Source organism: Hypomesus nipponensis, chromosome 9, assembly GCF_054491055.1.
Source record: "Hypomesus nipponensis isolate SF chromosome 9, ASM5449105v1, whole genome shotgun sequence".
NCBI lineage: Eukaryota > Metazoa > Chordata > Actinopteri > Osmeriformes > Osmeridae > Hypomesus > Hypomesus nipponensis.
This window is the reverse complement of record NC_140369.1, coordinates 13,806,539-13,827,055: the sequence shown is the minus strand read 5'-3', so window position 1 is coordinate 13,827,055 and position 20,517 is coordinate 13,806,539. Positions and strand designations below refer to the sequence as shown.

At 46.2% G+C, this 20,517-nt stretch overlaps 1 protein-coding gene across 2 annotated transcripts; it reads right to left on the bottom strand.

Annotated features, from left to right (window-relative positions):
* Window positions 1-709: 709 nt before the first annotated feature.
* slc41a1 (solute carrier family 41 member 1) lies at window positions 710-19,969 on the bottom strand. Of its 2 annotated transcripts, XR_014766611.1 has the most exons (12): window positions 19,699-19,969; window positions 17,473-18,621; window positions 11,189-11,296; window positions 7,368-7,439; window positions 6,790-6,934; window positions 6,383-6,529; window positions 5,749-5,896; window positions 5,578-5,657; window positions 5,339-5,473; window positions 5,085-5,233; window positions 4,584-4,846; window positions 710-4,448 (listed from the first exon to the last, which is right to left on the bottom strand). XR_014766611.1 is itself a non-coding variant. In XM_084705346.1 (11 exons), the coding sequence occupies exons 2-11, from the start codon at window positions 17,950-17,952 to the stop codon at window positions 4,661-4,663; spliced, it is 1,650 nt and encodes a 549-aa protein (XP_084561472.1). In that variant the 5' UTR covers window positions 17,953-18,621; window positions 19,699-19,969; the 3' UTR covers window positions 710-4,660. The 2 variants fall into 2 exon arrangements, 1 of the variants encoding a protein (XP_084561472.1); XM_084705346.1 differs by having other exon boundaries at window positions 710-4,846.
* Between the last annotated feature and the right edge of the window lie 548 nt (window positions 19,970-20,517).

The following is a 20,517-nucleotide window of genomic DNA, read 5'->3' as shown; positions in this document are numbered from 1 at the left end:
ATATCTTCCCTTATAACTATCAAATGACATGAAACTGTTCAAGTATTACCATTCAGATTGCTTTATTGGATTTTGGGGGAGATACATACATATCATATTGTCAGCTGGGGCCAGTTGCTTCATAAAGTACACTCGGGGTCATTTAAATACAGAGTGAACACTGCAATTTTTTTGCAAGGCTACTTGTCTGATAACATACACTGCTATGCAGACGCACACAGTGTGTCTGTCTGTTTGCAATGTGGCTAGTGGCATCACCCAGTAGAGAAGGGTGGCTCCCACGCTGGACTGAGGATGAGGAGCAGAAGGGAGGAGAGCATGAGACAGACCTCACACTTATCTATGTCTTGGGAAAGCTAGGAAGTCAAAGGACCTCAGGGTCACATGGAAGCCAGAAACACACCAAAACGTTTACATTGTGTTCATGGGATGGAGACGGGAACTTTTTCAGGGACAAGGAATTGAGCTTTGTTGCTATTAGCGATCGACAGTTCTCTCCCAAGGTCTGTAGGACCCTGACGTCAACTCCAGAGGTTGATTGAGAAGCGACTACAATCTACAGTTGTGTTGAGCTCACTGTTAATAATGTGTTTGTGAATGGATGAGTTAGGAACTGTGTAGACGTGAGTTTGAGAGACGATGTAACCCGTGTAGGCCTCCAACACAGCAGCAACAATACAGACTCACAGAAAAAGACTGGGAAACGGAGGAGTGGTACGAAATAATATAGTCCTTTATTTCCAGCAATTTACAAAATCCTGCAGGGAGAGACCCTCGCTACTGTTACCATGGAGAAGAGAAGGTGGGGGTGGGGGGGACGGGGAGTCCACATATGGAGCACGCTGACCTCAGCAGGTTTCTACGAGTGTGCTTCTGTATGTTTCCTCTATGTGTGTGTGTTTAATAGAGGCAGCTGGATAGACCTGGAGACACTAGTAAAACATCTCATTGTGTCAAGGTGGGAAGGTACGGCTGTTCCTGTTATGTCCAGTAGGGGTCTCCAGCCAGCTGCAGCCTGTGTCTCCTAGCCAAGAGTCAGCTGTGTTCGTAGTGGGGATGGGGGGTCTGGATGGAAGCACTGAGGGCAATACTGAAGGAGGGGAAGGTGTGAGTTATAGATAGATAATCTGTCTGTTTTCCTCTCTGAACCTCCATGTTGGTTGATTCAGACATAGGCAGAGCCCTCGATTTACAATATTGACTCATCCTTGTTCTAAATAGAGGGCTATGTAGCCATGACAGACTCTGTCTTTTAGGTCACACTCCTTCAGACAGTATTAAATTACGACATAATGATTCTGAATCAGTTATTAATCAAAGCTAATTTTAGAGATGCTACTCTGTGTTGAGCCTAGCTCCTGATTGGTTACTCTCAACTTGAGCTTGGCTCTGATAGGTTAAGGCGTTTCTGTCTTAGCAGACTCCCATGCTTGTTGCAGGGGTTGTGAGGTGTGTAGTTTGTCACATATTAGGCACTATGCTAAATGTTAGCGTCACTGCCAATCTACTGCAGCTAATGCCAAATCTCTACTGGCCCATTGCAGAAAAGAAAGAAAAGAGTGGAAAAAAAATATACAGAAGAGAAAAGAAAAAAGTGTAATAATTACAAAAACAAAACAGAGCCAAAATCAAATGAAAAATAAACACCTTTTTATAGAATAAATATATCATATGTACAATTTGCTTTGTGTGCATCTAAAAATAAATAGACAAAGCGTTACTTCATCCCAAAAAAGTATTCACAACTTTCAATCCTGCGGAGGCCAAACACTTGGCACCTGGTCAGTAAGACAGCAGAGAGTGGAATACAGCTTTTGTTCTAAAATATAAGCTATAGGTTCTAGAATTAAAGATACACGTTTTAGAGTCCAAGGCATGTGGGTCTTGAATACAGGTTCTAGACTCATGGATATAGGTTCTAGAATGAATGATACAGATACAACCATGTAGCACACAGCTTCTAGAATCAAGGATACAAGTCATAGAATTAAGAATTCTAAAATGTAGGGTACAAGTAGAAGCCAAATCTAAAGTTCAGAGAACATACTTTTGAAGAGTGGATGCAGAGAATAAGAGGTGTTTTACCACTGTGTTAAATCAGTACAATTAGGAGTGGCACCCTCTGGTGTCTGTTATACATTACGGTACTTTGCACAAGTCTACTGATTAATCCTTGTTGCATCTTTCTGCAGTTGCCCATTTAATTCACAGAAACAAATTATTACAAATGACATCCACAAAATATTTAAGGAAAAAAGTCAATGAAAAGCAAAATAAAAGTAAATCTATTTTTAATGCAAATAATCACATAAATTCCAACTTCCATTTTGTAAAATGTGCCACATCTGACATCACAATTTTTTTTGAAAAGTCATTCTGAATGGACAACTTTTGCATTTTCAATTTATGTGCCCTGCACATGCATTCTGCTGGCCCCTTAAAACGCATTAAAATCTTACAAGCCCGGAAAAACTTAAGTGTGAACAATTCACCTTGAAACCAAGCTGTGACTCAGAGAGACAGGCTCCATTGACAGTATGGCTGTGTGCTGTAATCTCTAATAGCCTCTTCGCCCTTCCTTAACAGTGACGCAACCGATCATTTTTAATATTAAAGTATTTGAGCCAGTTCATATGGTATATGCAAGTACTGTGGCACTATGTGCATTTGTGTGTACCCATGCTCACACTTATAAAACAATATTGAAAGGCTATTTTATGAACGCTGTAACCGTTTGTACCATCTATGGCAAGCCTATACATACAAGCTATCATCAATCATGGCACCAAATATGTGGGTTGTCCTACAGCCTCTGGTGCCAACATTCTAAATGAATTTGAGTCATAAAGATTTCATTCTGCAATCAACAAAGTGTTCAGGAGGTGGTTGCCCTGGGCGTGTGGTTCAAGTTTATGGTCTTTCAGAGCAGCCCTTGGGATGTGATATAGACAACACTGAACCTGAACTGGACCAAAACAATGACTGCTTAAGGAGCAGCTTTTTGCTCAAACTATTGGAATGGTGATAACCACATTTGGAACCTGCCAGTCCACACAAACCAATTAAGACTGTCATCTCCCCTTCCAATCAAATTGCAAATCCATCATACTATTTATGCTATGCAAAGAGGCCAGCAGGTGATCATCTCTGTTAAACCAACCATTCCATGTGTGCAACACATTCCTCTACATTCTAAATACAGTGTGAATCCAGAACTGACTGTACACATACCAATTAAACTGGAAACAGCCTGTGTCGCTATATCACCTCTCTGACCTCACAGCACAACAACAGACATGTGACCCAACAGACATGTGACCTAACAAACATGTGACCCTTGACCCCTTGAGTGTGGGTGTCAGTTGTGGGCCCAGCAGCCAAACCCTGCCAAACAAACAGACTAACCACGTCGTTTTACGGTCTCCATAATGGCTGTGCTAAGTCAGTAAACATTGAAGAGAGATCTCATTTCAGATGTTTCCCGTCCGCCCCCTGAGCCGTGCTCCAGGAGGACCAAACTGGAAACGAGGACAGGTTGTTGATTTCTGAGCTCAGGGATCTCTGTCGAAGTGGCCCGACCAAAAAGCTGCTGTGTGCTAAGTACCAGGGCCAATGTTAATCAAGAAAACCCTTCAGGACGTGTTGAACCTACGGCCTCTTGAAAGGTCAGGGGATAGGACCTGTACGATACAATGTGTATGTCGCTTTGGATCAAAGCGTCTGCTATATGAATACAAATGTTATGTAAAACAACCTCTGTTGAGAAGCAGTCCCTAACCTTATGCAACGCAGTTACATCACTGCAGGTGATGCACAAAGGATCTGATTTCAGGTCGGAGGTTAAGGGCAGCTAATCACCTTGCCTCCTGGGTGGGGTAACATGAGGGGCAGTCAGCTGAACTTGAGTTAAGACAGCAGGGTTATTTAAAGAGATTTAGGTCTGTTGTGCTGCTGCCACCACACCCCCCAGCCAAGGCCCACAGTGCCCCATAACCTCCTACCTCCAATTATTACATCACATTATAGATCATCATGCATATCTCTATACACATAAAGCACTTGGTGATTCAGCGTACTAGGCTTCAGTGTGTGTGTGTGTGTGTGTGTGTGTGTGTGTGTGTTTTTTGCTGTCTGTCTGTGTCATTTCAAGTGTTAGAAGTTGATTTCATCTTTACAAAGGCAGCATGTCTGAGAGACTTGCCTGTGGGCTGACATCCCCATCTAAAATAATGAGGATTTGCCCTACATCAGAACTGATATTGATTTATATCAAGTGCAACAATAATAATCGTCATCAGAACAGTAATAAGAACAATAACCAAAGTAGTGGAGCTCAGTTACGTAGCGATACAAAGGGAGACTCGTGTACACCGGGGGGGGGGGGGGGGGTGGTGGAAGGGCTGAGGCGTCGTGCTGGGGGTCGTCGTGCTGCTGCTGTTGTTCTATGGCTGAAACAGACACACTGATGAAGTCGTTCAGACGTTGCAGAAGGGGGAGAGGCAATCCCCAACAGGCTCAAATTCAACTCTATTCTCCTTATAAGGCACCACCGCCAACCAGAGCCCCCGAACAGAACAGGATACCTGCCCAACGCTGAGCCAGATGGAGACACTGGCCTGGTGTCAGGTGTCCTGTTGTCCATGTCCCGGTGGGTGGGTGTCTAGTCTCCCACATCGGTGTCTTTGTCTCCAATGAGCCAGAGGATGTGGAAGCAGAGCGCCAGGAAGCCGGTGCCCAGCAGGTCTCCCAGGGCGGTCAGGTAGGGGATGGAGAAGTTGTCAGGGTCCATCCCCCGGCTCCACATCCAGTGAACCATCCAGTCAGCCAAGTACAGCAGGATCAACACCTGAGAGAGAGACAGAGAGAGACAGAGAGACAGAGAGAGAGAGAGAGAGAGAGAGAGAGAGAGAGAGAGAGAGAGAGAGAGAGACAGAGACAGAGACAGAGAGAGAGAGAGAGAGAGAGAGAGAGAGAGAGAGAGAGAGAGAGAGATGTGTGTGGATGTGATGTGCATTGGGGCCAACCAGAGAATTGACATCACTACGTATGGGTTCAGGTGTGTCTGTGTGTGTGTGTGCATGTACCTGCAGCAGTGCAGCAGCCATGTAGAAGGCTATAAAGATGGAGGTTAGAGTGGTATGTCCTGCTCGCATGGAGTTGATGGTGTAAAGGAAGACCAGGTGTCCCGGGGCAACCAGGAGGAAGAGCACGCGAGCTGAACGAGAGTTCACACCTGGGGGGGGTGGGGTGGAGAGGGATCATGTTCAAATCTTCCCTTACATAACTACATCTGTTGCATCATATATTACACAGCAGAATAAGAAGGTATTTTTCTTACTGGAGCCAAAGAAGGACATGCAAGGGGTGGGACACTTCCTGGGGGGAGCGTTTGGGTCACCCATAGGTAGACCATTCATGTGCAGGTAGGTAGAGATTCGACTGGCCTGGACCGCTACCAGGTTACCGCCCACGCCTGGACACAAACACACACAGTCAGAGAGCGTGGATGTATATAGTCGGTATTACTGGTTGAGTGTTCTGTCGGAGGTTGTACAGAGGGTTGTTTGAGAGTCCCACCGTTGATGACAGGGGTGAAGACAGCCATGCCGGCAAAGTTGGGGTTGGAGACCGTTTTGTCCAGAATCAGGCCTCCCACACTGAGAGAGGGAAACGGATGAATACTACGACCCAATCACACAACACGGCTTCTACTCAAGGTTCAGTGGTGTCAGGTCGTGCTAGCGGCACCTGCTGATCGCCATGGCGATGATTACAGGCTCCCAGCCCGAGTAGAGCACCTCTCGAGTGGACGGGATCCGCCGCGCTATCAGAACCCACACAGGGGTTATCGCCACAAACACAGCACACACCAGCGGGTTGGCATAGTTGTTGAGGTCTACAACCAAACACACAAAAACACCTCGGTTCATTTCCAGAACTACACAAATGTATGACATTACAGTTTGTATAGAGACAGAAACACAGCACATTGAAGACTGGCTGGGAGGGTGTGATTATTCTCCAGTGTGATGGATGTTTCCATGACTGTGTGTGCGTGTGTGTGTGTATGCGTGTGTGTGAATTTGGGTGGGTGGGAGGAACACTAAAGCTGGGTGTGGTGGAGACACTATCACTGAGCTAACAATAGATCCTCCACACACACAAACAGCCTGTGAGCTTAGCTGTGGGATCAACCCTCACTGTGTGGACTGGGATCACACTGTTATTTTACGCCTCCCTGCGTCTAGTCAGGATGGGGTCAACCAAACATTTGTGGTGAGACTATCAAACCAGCTTCAATATGTCATTGTGACAGTAGATGAACCCGAAAACATCCTGTGAGACTGATGAGAAGACAGGTGTTTGTGTTTGTGTTGGGTACCTAGCTCCTTGTACAGGCCCGTGGAGATGCCAGCCAGCAGAGAGAGGGTGATCAGGTCTCCCAGGCTGGCAGCGATAGGTGTGGCTACATTATCAGGGTTGATGCCAACCTTCCTGGATGCGATGATCACACCAATCATGATCAAACCTGAGGAAACCAGGGAGGGACTTTTGGTCAAACAAACCAAACACAAGCTGCTTGATACATAAAAATGGCGCTTCTGAGTTCAAAACCCATACATCTTATACAAAGTTTAGAATGCTATCTTACTTTCAGGAGAATAGATATACTGATTGTATAATATCTTACTGAAGAATGACTACATGGCTAGCAATATTGAATTGGGATTAAATCCCAGTTGTGTGTCCACTGTCCCTGTCGATATAGTGTGTGGCCCTGGTCATTACCTAGCAGCAGAGAAGCAATGAAGGCTGTCGCCACACTGGAGGCACAAAGCAACACGGCGTGGCCCAGTCTGAACTGGCCCTCGGGGATCCAGCCAAAGATCACTGCAGCGATGGAGGCGAGGAACCCCACCACTGTGGCCTGGACCTGGGGAGAGACAGACAGACAGACAGGCAGGCAGACAGGTGGCATGAGAGGGCTTGCTTTGTGCCTGGGTGTGTTTGGGTGAATCATAATTATCTGAGTGTACTAGTGTCTACATGTGTGCAGTATGTACTGTGTGTGTGCCATACTTCATGTCTCCATGAAGCTGGTGAGCTACCCTCCCTTTGTCAGGGGGAGGCTGTAGGAGTAGGCTGGTCAAACATGACATAATAGTAGCCTTAGTTTATATAATCCCTTCCCAGTCAGAGAACAGGGTACCTCACCGGGTAATACCAGGATTACACCGGTTTCAAAGTAATCTGTAGTTGAACATTTAGTCACTCTAATAATGTTCTGTGTTCCAGTATTGCTCCTCACAGCGTTCTATGTCTAGGTGTAGCGTGGTGTTGCGTTGTGGAGGGTTCAGTCTGGGTACCTGGATGAGGGCGAGATTCCCCATGATCATCTGCCACATGTCCTTGGATGTGTCCATCTGACCGATGTTTGCCTGAGAGCAGGGGCACAGCAGGGCACATCACTCACACATCATCACCACAGCCAAACCAGCTCTACAGCTACTTGAGCAGGCACAAATAGCCCAGCTGATATGAGTTTGAGTGCCAGTGTATATATATGTGTGTGTGTGTGTGTGTGTGAGTGTGTGTGAGCAAGACAGCACAAGTGTGTGTCGCATCTGCAGGCGCCGTTGCCCCTCTGCCCCACAACAACAAACAGAAGACAGTTCTCTGGACAAAGGTTCCCTGATCTCTTCCAACAACACCCCCCCACCCAACCCCACCCCAACACCCTGCCCTGCGGCCGACTCCACTTATCTCATCGCTCACACACACACCGCCTCATGGTCTCCAGCAACAAGTGTCTACAGCCTACAGAGAGCTACTGTGTGTCTGAAGCTATGATCCTGATGTCTCTCAGTGGCAGGGCACCAAGCAGCAGGCCTGCTGGAAACACATCCTCGCCTCCCTCCCTCCCTCCCTCCATCCCTGTCTAAACGTCCTCTCATGATCTCACACTGCTGTGAAGGGAAGCTGTACTGCAGAGGCGAGGGAGGGATGGACGGTCGAGGATCGGACGTGTGAAACACTGAAACAAGCCTCCCGCCGTTCACTAGACATGTACAGACGCCATAGGAGTGAGACAAGAGGAGGGAAGTCAATGTCCGTGGTGATTACCAAACAACATCCATTTGTATTCCGTAGGACTAACTGCAAGTACATACAGTATTCCTGTTATTGTGCTAACTAGCTGGTGAGTAGCATAGGGCACATTTTCTCTCTTCCTCCTCTCTCCTCTCCCTCTCTCTTCAGAGAGGAGCACTACATCAAGGCCTGGTCACATGACAGGTCCTAACAACTCTGACTGCCAAAAAGACAGGAAGAGAGAGAATGAGGGGGAAAGAGGGAGAATGAGGGGGGGGGAGAAAAAGAGAGACCGAGAGAGAAAAGAGAGAGAGTAAGTGAGAGAGAGAGAGACAGAGTGTGAAAGAGAGAGAAAGAGAGAGACACACAGACAGAGAGCATGAGGAGGTCTGAATGGAGGTGTTGGTACTGAGCCAGGGAAGGAGCCTCTCAGCCTGGCACTGAATCTCTCACTTTGGAACACACACACACACACAACTGCTGCACCACGCTCCACTTCCCTAAAATGCTGCTATTTGGTTACGCTAACATTCTCTTAACATGGCTGTGCTGGGATTGGACCAATTTAAGAGAGAGACCTGTTCAGAGTGCAATTTATTTTCCGTGAAAATGTTCTTTCATTCACAAAGCCTGAGAGAGGGTTTCAGATAAACGATCTATACACAAAGTTAATGCACAGTCAAACAACACTGATAAAGCACTTTGCTGAAGAGTGTGTAATTCTGAAAAAACTCCACTTCACTTTACAGAAAAGACTGATAAGTGATTTCAACTATATTTCAGGGTATTTGTGTGTGTGTGTGTGTGTGTGTTTATAGCATGTGTGTATGTACGGTTATGTGTCCTTATATAACTGGAAACAGCATCCCACCACCAAAGTGACCCCTCCCTCGGTCAGTGTGACTCCTGTACGTGACCGTGTGTTCGTGTTCGTGTTCGTGTTTGTGTGGACAGATCAGTGAAGAACAGGCCGACACCGGTTTTGATAACAGAGCTAAGGTCAGAGAGATAAGACATTGTAAAGGTCACGCCACCAAGGGGACACATGTCTGCGTGTGGGTGGGTGTGTTGGTGGCTAGATAAGGTGGTCTCTGGGATCCCCAACACATCAACAGTCCCACCCATGTGACAGAGAAAGGTCTACTTGTTGTAGAGAGGGGAGTGCTGTGGCATTACGCGTACAGGAAGGCTACCTAACACTGAGATCTATGATCTGACACTGTAAACATGCTCTGAAACTTCCAGTAAGATGATTAAGATGTAAAGGCCAGTGACCTGTATACTGCCAGCATTCATTCACAAAACGTGATTATCTCAAAACACACAGTTAATTAGGAACAATAACACAGAAGAGGGGATAGGAGAGTGGCACAAAAAAAACAACTTTTTACAGAGGGAGAGAGAGAGAGACTTTGATTTTTAAAGATACCTTCATTGGGCATTTAGAACTGCCAGCTAACCAAGCAGTTTCACCACACCAGCCTTTCTTATTCAAGGCAAAACCATTTCACTTGCACATTTCACAAGTGAGAGAGAAGGAAAGAGAGAGAGAGAGAGAGAGAGAGAGAGAGAGAGAGAGAGAGAGAGAGAGAGAGAGAGAGAGAGAGAGACAGAGAGAGAGAGAGAGAGAGAGAGAGAGAGAGAGAGAGAGAGAGAGAGAGAGAGAGAGAGAGAGAGAGAGAGAGAGAGGAAGGGAAAGAGAGAACCGTTTTACTCAACTCACAGACAAAGAGGTCTATTTTCCTGTGACCCCTGGTCATGTGAACTGAAGTCCCCCTTTGCCTGCCACAGCATGGAATTAACTATTTTTCAGAATTAAGCACGTACAGTGGAAGTAATCTGGTGGTCATTAGCACCAACATGGGAAGAGACATGGCCTCCAGGGGCCTGTCAAGGTCCTGACCGGGTATCAGGGCGGTGAGCAAGCTTTGCCCCCAGTCTGGTAAGCTTTGGTTGGGTGGGAGAGGTCTCGGGCAGGGTCAGGAGAGAGGCTGGAGGGGGTCAGTCCTGGACAGCGTGTGTGGACGGACTGAAACAGAACTGGACCAGACTCTGTTTGACTCTGATGTGAAGGTAAAGCTGGGAAAGTGCAGGAAATCAGCTAATGAGCTTCAGTTGTTGTTTCCCACAGAATGATGGAAAGAATGTGTGGATTTGTCTGCTCTGGGATCTAATTCTCTTAGTTAACCACAGGGTTAGTCTGCCCCTTCGTTTGCCCTTTCTGGAAGAAACCCAGAGGTATGCTGTCCAGATCAAACTGCTCTCGGCCTACAATGAGCAACAACGTTGCCTTGCTGTATTTCAATACGAGGCACTTTCCCATTCGAGGGCTCAGCACTTGTTTCGGGTATCACAAAAACAAAACAATTATCAAAAACTTATTAGGAAACTTCCCTAACTTAATTGAACCTTATGAATCATCTCTTTGTGAGAGTGAAAGCATACGTTGTGATCTGTAATGAGAGAACACACCTTCCCTTAGGATAACCTCTCTTTGGTTTCAGAAGAATGTGTCACAAGTGAAAGCCATCTAATTAAGAAGTTTAGCAGAATGTTTTCTGACTGTTTGTGTCTTAGATCTCTTTAATCAAACTTAGATTTACATTTAGTCATTTAGCAGACACTCTTATCCAGAGCGACTTACAGTAAGTACAGGGACATTCCCCCCGAGGCAAGTAGGGGTGAAGTGTCTTGCCCAAGGACACACGTCACAGTGGGGAATCGATCCAACAACCTTCTGATTACCAGCCCGATTCCCTAACCGTTCAGTTGAACTGTATTCAACCAAAATAACCTAATACTAAGACCTGAAGAACTGAATCCTGACAAATCCCACATAAGGTATTGTCACAAACTTGGCTGGCTTTGGGAGGAGTGTTTCCAAGACGACGTAAACAAAGCTTTCCCTCATTCAGAGGTGGGATGACGTCCATGCCCCTCCCTCCACCCCTCTCCAACCTAGCACTCTCCTCACCTGCAGCCCTCGGCCAATCAAGCACTCCATGCTGTCCTACAGCATTCAATCCCTTGTCACAGCATATCTGTCTTGCACAGAAATATAGCAAAATAAACCGCATAATGAAACACAGACACTTACCGCTGTGGACAGTCTGGAAGCTAGGGTCATCTCCAGGTTGCCTTTGAGCCCCAGCAGAGCAGGGACCAGGATGAAGACCTCCGTCACCTCCGTGAACACTGTCCAGTGCTGCAAGACAAAGCACCACACAACATCAGAAACACCCTCACACGACGGCAGAAACACCACCACACAACATCAGAAACACCGTCACACAATGTCAGAAACAGAAACACCACCACCCAACATCAGAAACACCATCACACAATGTCGGAAACAGAAACACCACCACACAACATCAGAAACACCATCACGCAATGTCAGAAACACCACCACCCAACATCAGTATAACCCTCACACAATGTCAGAAACAGAAACATCATCAGACAATATCAATAACACCATCACATAACCACCACACAGTATTAGTAGTGAACCTAGCAACATGACCCTGTCTGGTATGATAACATCTCCTGTGGAACACAGGCAGCTAAACAGGTATAAGCAGGAGGACAGTGTCAGGACGACCTTGTTATCCCCCATATGATATTGATTCAGCTGATGTATCATCGTCTTGACATTCCATCTCTACAGACTGTGTATCATATTGTGATCCTGTTTTATTCAAGGTCAAACACGACACCCAGCTTCCTCTATACACCACGCATCTCAATCTGTCCTCTCTTCTCCCGTCTCCATCTTGCCTGCTCTCTTGTTTTCCTTGCCTAGTCTCCCCCCCCCCCAATAAGGAGCTTAAACATATTTCATGCACCCTTTTATATAACCTCTACAGCCAAAAATGCTTTACAGTAAGCACTATCCATCTGCCTGCAGCTCTCTTGCTCAGCATAAATACAAGGCCTTTCGGTGCCAACTGCCTCCTTCAGCCAATGTGTTCTCGTAGGAGAGGACAAAGACAGCTTACAGCAAGGCCAGCAAGATCTGAAGGGATACGTGTCAGAGAAAATGAATACTTCACAAATATGCGCGCCCACACACAAGGGGAAGCGTACACAAAATGATATGTCTTGGGAAGCCAACCACCTACGTCCACTGTGAATCCTCCTCAAACTGTTTTTCCATCTTTGAGAGGGTGGCTGAGGCCTGAAACTGATGACTGCATGGTCCTTTGTGATGCCCAGCAGCGCAGGGCTGTGCTCTATTAGGACTGGTACAGTACAGCAGGGCAGGGATGTGCTCTATTAGGACTGGTACAGTACAGCAGGGCAGGGATGTGCTCTATTAGGACTGGTACAGTACAGCAGGGCAGGGATGTGGTCTATTAGGACTGGTACAGTACAGAACAGCAGCGCAGGGCTGTGCTCTATAAGGACTAGTACAGTACAGCAGGGCAGGGCTGTGGTATTATAGGACTGGTACAGTACAGCAGGGCAGGGCTGTGGTATTATAGGACTGGTACAGTACAGCAGGGCAGGGATGTGGTCTATAAGGACTAGTACAGTACAGCAGGGCAGGGATGTGCTCTATTAGGACTGGTACAGTACAGCAGGGCAGGGATGTGGTCTATAAGGACTAGTACAGTACAGCAGGGCAGGGATGTGGTCTATAAGGACTAGTACAGTACAGCAGGGCAGGGATGTGCTCTATTAGGACTGGTACAGTACAGCAGGGCAGGGCTGTGGTATTATAGGACTGGTACAGTACAGCAGGGCAGGGATGTGGTCTATAAGGACTAGTACAGTACAGCAGGGCAGGGATGTGGTCTATAAGGACTAGTACAGTACAGCAGGGCAGGGATGTGCTCTATTAGGACTGGTACAGTACAGCAGGGCAGGGATGTGGTCTATAAGGACTAGTACAGTACAGCAGGGCAGGGATGTGGTCTATAAGGACTAGTACAGTACAGCAGGGCAGGGATGTGCTCTATTAGGACTGGTACAGTACAGCAGGGCAGGGATGTGGTCTAGGGACGAGGCAATGGGGCTGAGGACATCGATCCATCCACAGGGAAAGTGCTTCTGTTTAGAGTCTGTCCCACTGGCACTGGGCACTTACACTCCAGTCAGACTGCAGCCTAATCAATACATACAGTAGCAGCTGTCAGGGAGGAAACAAGAGTATTTCTTTTGACTTTACAGCTCTGGGAGAGAGACGAGCCAGCTATAATGGTATGCTGTGTCGACTCAGCACTCAGAGCAGGTGGAACAGCTCCTCTCCACAACCAGACAGCGCCGTGGCCTTTTGAAAGCGGCCGACTCCAAAGGGACCTCAGTCCTCTGGCCTGGTCCACCTGCCACCCGAGCTCTGGTTCCCCGAGCACCCACACTCCTCAGCCTCTCTCTCCCAATAAGATGCACTATCTCACACTCTCTTTTCACATCCTTCCCCCTATCCCAACATACACCCCCACCCTCCTCCCAGCAAGACTTTGTTCTCCTCCCCCAGTGAGCGTGTGTAGTTTTCTCCATGCGACCTGGGCCCCGGGCCAGACACAGCTCTGGTTCGCCTGGTTCTAGGAACGTGTGCGTACCCGCCTATGCCACAGGTGTACAGGCCCTGTGGCATGTCCCTGTGCCCTATGGCAGGCTCACGTTGCTGCTGCAGGCCCGTCTGACTACTGTTGATCATCTGACAACTGCTGCACTATATGGAGGGTCTGAAATCTGAGCCCTGGGGAACGCAGCGTCACTGCAACACTGACCGCGTCATAGAAATACTGGCAACAACACAAAACTGCTGACCAAATAATACTGTAGTAACTGCATAGCAGTCCCTTTCCAAGGTTTTTCCACTATTGGAAATAGACTGTGTTTCAAAGGAGGATTCCAAAGAGATGAGCCTTCCAGAATGTTCAAATCTGAACATGAAAACTCCTTCTGGACTCGCTGAAATATTAGCGAGAGCTTTACTCCAATAGCAGGCTAACCTACTAATCCTTTCAAATTAATTTACAAAGACACCAGCTGTCTCCACTATTGTAATCTTCTATTAGTTACGAGCTGCCCACTGATAAGAAGTGAATTATTTCCAGAGCAGTTCCACGAAAGAAATTAGGAACTACAGACACCTATCATCATCGTTTAAGTCTTTGTGGTAATCAAGGACAGGAGACAAGGAAATTTGAAATTACAACAGCCATGTCAATAAAATACTGTCATGCTGTTAGCAAGAGAATACTGTATGTGATGATACTGTACTGCCCTTAATCTGAGAGAGAGAGGGGGGGGGAGAGAGAGAGAGTGAGAGGGGAGAGAGAGAGAGAGAGATTAAGAGAAAAAGAGAGACCAGCAGACAGACGATCATACTGAGTCAGTCACATGAGACCCAGCCCACACTGTAGATGCACTATGGCTCCTGTGGAAACCAGGCAACTGGATGTGGTTGGACCAAAATGGCCTCTGGTAGGCAGACAGGGCTTGGCTGGTGTCAGGCCTTTGTGTTGACTGTGTTTTCCTGTTTACGGCTTTCTTTATTTTTAGACTGTTTGTCTGTTTTTGAGGCTACAACCATGTCTCGCCGCCATGTCTGACCACTGCTGTGGGACAGACGACTCAGGGTAAACAGACTTACAGGTTGTAGCAGCAACACAGCAACAGACTAACTCCAGGAAGTATTCTGAGTACTCTAAGACCGATCTTACCATTTTACTGCTATTGTGATACATACAGGATATAAATATGTTCTAAACTTGCCCATGAATCAACAAATAAATTGTGTGACATGGTTGTTACTCTGAGGCAGATGATAGGCAGCTAAAGCACATATACCAAAAGAGATAGAAAGATAAATGGAGAGAGTGAGAGAAACAGATAGAGAGCGAGAAAAGTTTGAGACAGTGAGAGACAATTACCTTTCTACAAGGGCAAAACGGGATAAGCTTAGTTGGTAGTTAGCCTTGACAGAGAACGTGAATTACAGAATGATAGGACACTGTGCACAAACTCAGTAAAACCTACTATAATGAGAAGAACAACGTCTAAGACATCGACTTTTTGAAACAATGTTTTTAAAAGTCAGTTTGTTAGAAATGAATCGACTAACTTGAGGGGAAGGAACTCGATATGCCAAAGAGAGAGAGAGAGAGAGAGAGAGAGAGAGAGAGAGAGAGAGAGAGAGAGAGAGAGAGAGAGAGAGAGAGAGAGAGAGAGAGAAAGAGAGAAAGAGAAAAAGAAAGAAAGAAAGAAAATTATTTTGACTAAATGGTACTACACGTATACTCTGTCTCTCTCTCTGGGGCATGATTATAATGTTCTAACCCCCAAACTACACTACCTCGGCTCTAGCTTTCACTTAAAAGTAAGTGATGTGACTCTTTCCCCCTTTGCTCCCTCCCTCTGCCCACACCACCGCTCTGTTCAGAGTTCTTGGGGTACACCATGTTGGCATCCAAAGAGACAGCCTGTGCCAGTGCCTCGTCTCCTGGCAACCAGACACCTCCAGCTTTATCTGCACCAGAGGCTGACCTTAAAGAAATATATGACCTGCCAGGCTGCCTGGACAGTATTTATACACTGCCACAGCTCTCTGCACATGCATATGCAGTCACACACAGTTGGTAACAGAGAGGGAAAGATAGAGAGACAGAGAAGGATAGGGAGGGAGGGAGGGAGGGAGGGAGGGAGGGAGGGAGGGAGGGAGGGAGGGAGGGAGGGAGGGAGGGAGGGAGGGAGGGAGGGAGGGAGGGAGGGAGGGAGGGAGGGGGGAGGGAGGGGGGGAGGGAGGGGGGGAGGGAGGGGGGGGAGGGAGGGAGGGAGGGAGGGAGGGAGGGAGGGAGGGAGGGAGGGAGGGAGGGAGGGAGGGAGGGAGGGAGGGAGGGAGGGAGGGAGGGAGGGAGGGAGGGAGGGAGGGAGGGAGGGAGGGAGGGAGGGAGGGAGGGAGGGAGGGAAAAGGAGACAGAGAGTCAACAGGAAAGAGGGAGGAGAGTAATTATAACTTAGTTAAATGATTTTCTCTGAGGTTCCGAGTAGAGCAGTGCTCTGCTTTCCTGCCTCTCCTCAAACTCTCTGCTCAGGAGCAGCTGGGAGCCAACACTAGCCCTGTCTAAAGCACTTTAGTCCTCTCTATTGTGTTCTAGTCACATGAGTTTTATGTTCCCAAGCCCAGCATCTATGCACAAGTTCCTGCTACACTGTAAATTACCATAACTCTGGCCCTCACTCGCCAACCAGGCAACTGATGGATCAGGAATTCACAGTTTCAGGAATGTAGGATTACTGTTGGGATTTGTTCTGTAAAAATAAAAAAATAAAATGAATCCATATATATATATATATATATATATATATATATATATATATATATATATATATATATATGAATAATATAATAATATAATATTTATAATATATATATATATATATATATATATATATATATATATATATATATATATATATACATATATTATCAATATGTATAAATAAATATTTCTGGCGCGGGGAAATAAACTCTCCTCTCAGTATTCACACCCTGGTCGAGGTGCACAATGTACAAGGCAACATATGCCAGGACAGGAGGAAAGAGGGGGTAGGGGATGGAAAGACAAGTTATTTAAATACCCGCATGATCTCTGATGACCACCCACTCAACCCTTCTTTAATGAGATGCCATCAGATAGGTTGATGGGTCAATGATTGACACATGCTGTTCCAATCAAGTTTGACAAAAAGCGGTTTATTAAATCATACCCCAGGCCAGCCCCTAAGCAGCAGTCCTCCACAGACATTGGCCTCTCGGATGGATGAGCCTGCATTGAAAGATACTGTAACACTATAGCTGGATAAAAGCTATGGATATGGTCAGGTACTAAGAAGATCTTTGTGTCAAATCACATATATGTATGATATATGTATACATGTAAGATCAAATCCGATAAGGTGATAGATTAAATAGCAAGAACATAGGAACAAGAAAACAGCCATAAGGACATGACTACCAGCCCCTGTGGTGTTGATGGCCAAACATATAGCCCTGTCTTAGTCACAGTTTTCCTCTTTCTATCCACCTATCCATCTTAGTCCATCCAAGTCAGGTTGTCATTGTGTAATGTTGACGGTGACTTGTTCTACTATGTTGATAAACATGACGTGTTGATAAACATGACGTGTTGATAAACATGACGTGTTGATAAACATGACAATGATTGTTTTTAGTAAGATTATGATAAGACATGCATCTCCTGGGAATCGGATACAGATGAATGCTTAATTTAGCTGCTGCATGACAACTCAAAATCCCCTCTTGATCCATTTACTGTGGTTGTACAGATGTTGTGGAAGTGATTACCTATCGTTTATTCGGTCAATGGGTATCAAACGCTGTTGGTATAAGTTGAGTTTTCTTACCTGCACAATATCTAGCACCATTCCCGCCGCCACCGTCCCGAACCCAGCCAGCAGGAACGGAAACACCACCTGCAGCCCGATGGAGAAGGAGGTCTCCTTCAACGGTACAGGTGGTTCAGGGCTCTGGTCAGTACTGATGTCGTCACTCTCATTGCTCTGGCTTGCATTCTCAAGTAAAGCGTCTTCCTCGCGCTGGCCTTTGGCGTTCGCTCGGCAGTCTATGACCACTATCTCCGACCGTTCCTCCTCGCCTGGCTCATCGGTCCGGTCAGTGAAGGAGGTCTGCTCCGTCTGCTCATTCTCGCCCCCGGTCTCCTGTTTCATCTCCTCTGGGTCCTCGGTAAGGATCATCGGGTGAACGGAGCCGTTGGAGTTGAGATAGCCCGGTGGCATTGGGGCCCCCTCTTTTTTCATCTCTATGTCCCCGGAGGACATGTCGATGTCGGGCAGTTTGTCTTGTTCTTTCGACCAAAGTACCATGCGGAGGCCTTTGAGGACAATCGGCGTGATGAGAAATAAGGAAACAGTAGCCCAATTGGGTCTAAGTTCTGAGTTCCTCTGATCGGTTAATTACCTGATTCCGAGTTAATTTATCCCATTAAATAACGTTGAAGAGGGACACTCGTGTGTGGTCTCTTAAGGCAAAATAATCAAATATTAACAGCAAATGTAGTAGCTCATCAACGCGTGGGTTGATAAAGTCAAGTGTTTGGCCCGTCTCCAGGCGCGTGAGATCTTGCCGATACTTCGGTAGAAGAGTGAGTATGTTCTCCATTCACTGCAGGCGCCCAGTTGACAGATGTGTAACAGAATGATAAAACATGTCAATGTTCTAAATTAAGAGGGGGAAAAAGCTGTGCGAACAGAAAAAAATGAAACACTTCTTGACGATTATGGGTAAATTGCACCAAAAAGTCTTGAAGTTGTATATTTAAATGTCCAATAAGCAGAAAGGTTCCTTGGTACCGTTTTAAGCAGTGCAGCACGCACTCTGATGTCCCTTCCCGTGTGCAGGACAGGAAAGCGCTCACCTTACACCACGTGACCTGCGTGAGGTTTTTAGGAGATGTATTTAAAGGTCTGCAGCGAGAGGATAGAGTTACGACACTGCGGAAAAGTGTGTGTACCACATGAGCTCTCAGTGGTCACCTGCAAGAAAGACAGAGGTAAAAGTGTTTTAACTTTAGACAAACCTGACATTTGTTTAGACAATAGGATCTGATCTGTACTCCGGTCCACAGCAAAGTCGTCTGCGACCTTATACATACTATTTATCCTTATCCACCAGTCCACCACTGTGTGCGTAAAAGTCTACTGAAAGTCTACTGGCACATGTAACGTGTATATGGACACAACGAATCGACCGAGACCATTCTTTAATCCAGAATGCAACATTTGTTAACATGTTTCCGATAAGTCATACATGTTCTCTACTTATAACATTTATTCTCAATGTATATCACTTTGCATGTCCTTTTCCTTCCAGACTACTAAAGAAAACACTCGAAAATAATAAGGAAAACACCAGCAGTCACATACTTGCACGCTGAGTTGACTTCTTCGCTTAATAAGTGTGTTGTTCAAGCAAACCCACTGTGACAAGATGCAGCTCTACCTTCACAGCCTTATGGGTGAAGGGTTCTTATCTATAGTTGCACGCCAAACATGTAATTTCCTCTTATTGCTATAAATATTCTGCCATTAGGCGAGGTCTATGTACATCCCCTAGCACTGATTCTCCCTCCGCATGTTACGACATCCGCAAAGGATGCAGTGCGCACTTGGTTTCCCCCTGGAACAATCTTCTGTTTAGTAGTCAGGACCAATACGCTCCAACCCAACATGGCACAGGCGTAAATTAGTGAGCCCCTGATTGTAACTGAATAGGGCAACCCATCTATTCTGCTCATACGTTCAACAAGTTGACAAGTTAATTATTTCCGTATTGACAGCATGAACCATTCATGTAATGCAGCTATATGTGTTAGCAGTGTAATGTTTCCACAATCATAACAGAATGGTACACATTCTGGTACACATATTTTAGTCAGGCTAATATAAAGTTGTATGTGACAACCTTGCTTTGCATAGAGTCATAGACCTTTACTAGAGGCACTCAGCCATTTGACTGAGCGAGAAATAACGCTACATGTTAGACTTCCGTACATGGAATACGTGAAACAACGAAACACGTAAGCAATACAAACGGGGTATTGAGGTATTTACCTTACTAACACGCTGGCACAGAAGCGATGAGAAACAGACAGACGAGCGCACAAGCCACAGAACAGTAGAATGATATCCGCCACCCCGTAATGTAGGCTATACTTTCAGTGTCACTGGTGCCGGTGTGCATGCCTTATGTACGGTAACGGTTCATACCCGCGTAAATCATTAACCCCGCGCGATTACGGCTGTCATTCCCGACCAGTCACATTGTTCCGTTAGAATCCTGCCAGTTACTGCATGCGCATCGATTATCTTACTCTGTACGCGGTCAGGAAGTCACTGGGTGGGCACTGATCCTCCACACGCATCTGACGACAGTGAGCGCGTGCGTGAGCCCCCCCCCCCCCCCCATCCCCAACACACACACGTCCATGCGGTGCTGGTCACCGTATGCCTACTAATTTACCAGGGCTGAGATTAAAGAGTTTTAATTTAACAGTGTATCACACACAGTGTAGACGGATGAAGTGGATACAATGATTTGAATGTAGGTTAACTTCAGCGGATGTTTTGCTTACTCATTTACCAAAAGGCCACATTTGTCATACAGTCTTTCTTAAAGTGTCAACTCCAAGAAAAGGTTTCATTCATATTTTTTATTTTTTTTTGTATTACCCAAGGTGACTATTTCCTATTATGCACCACAGACAAAATGAGATTGCCTGCAAAATCATGGGGAAAACAAAGTCACCTACCTTGCATGACTATACTGTATATGACAGCATGTGATGGTATTACATATTGAAATATGTCTCTCACCGTCCCTCACTGGAACCTGTGTCAGACTATGTAAATATCCTGCTCATCATGACAAAT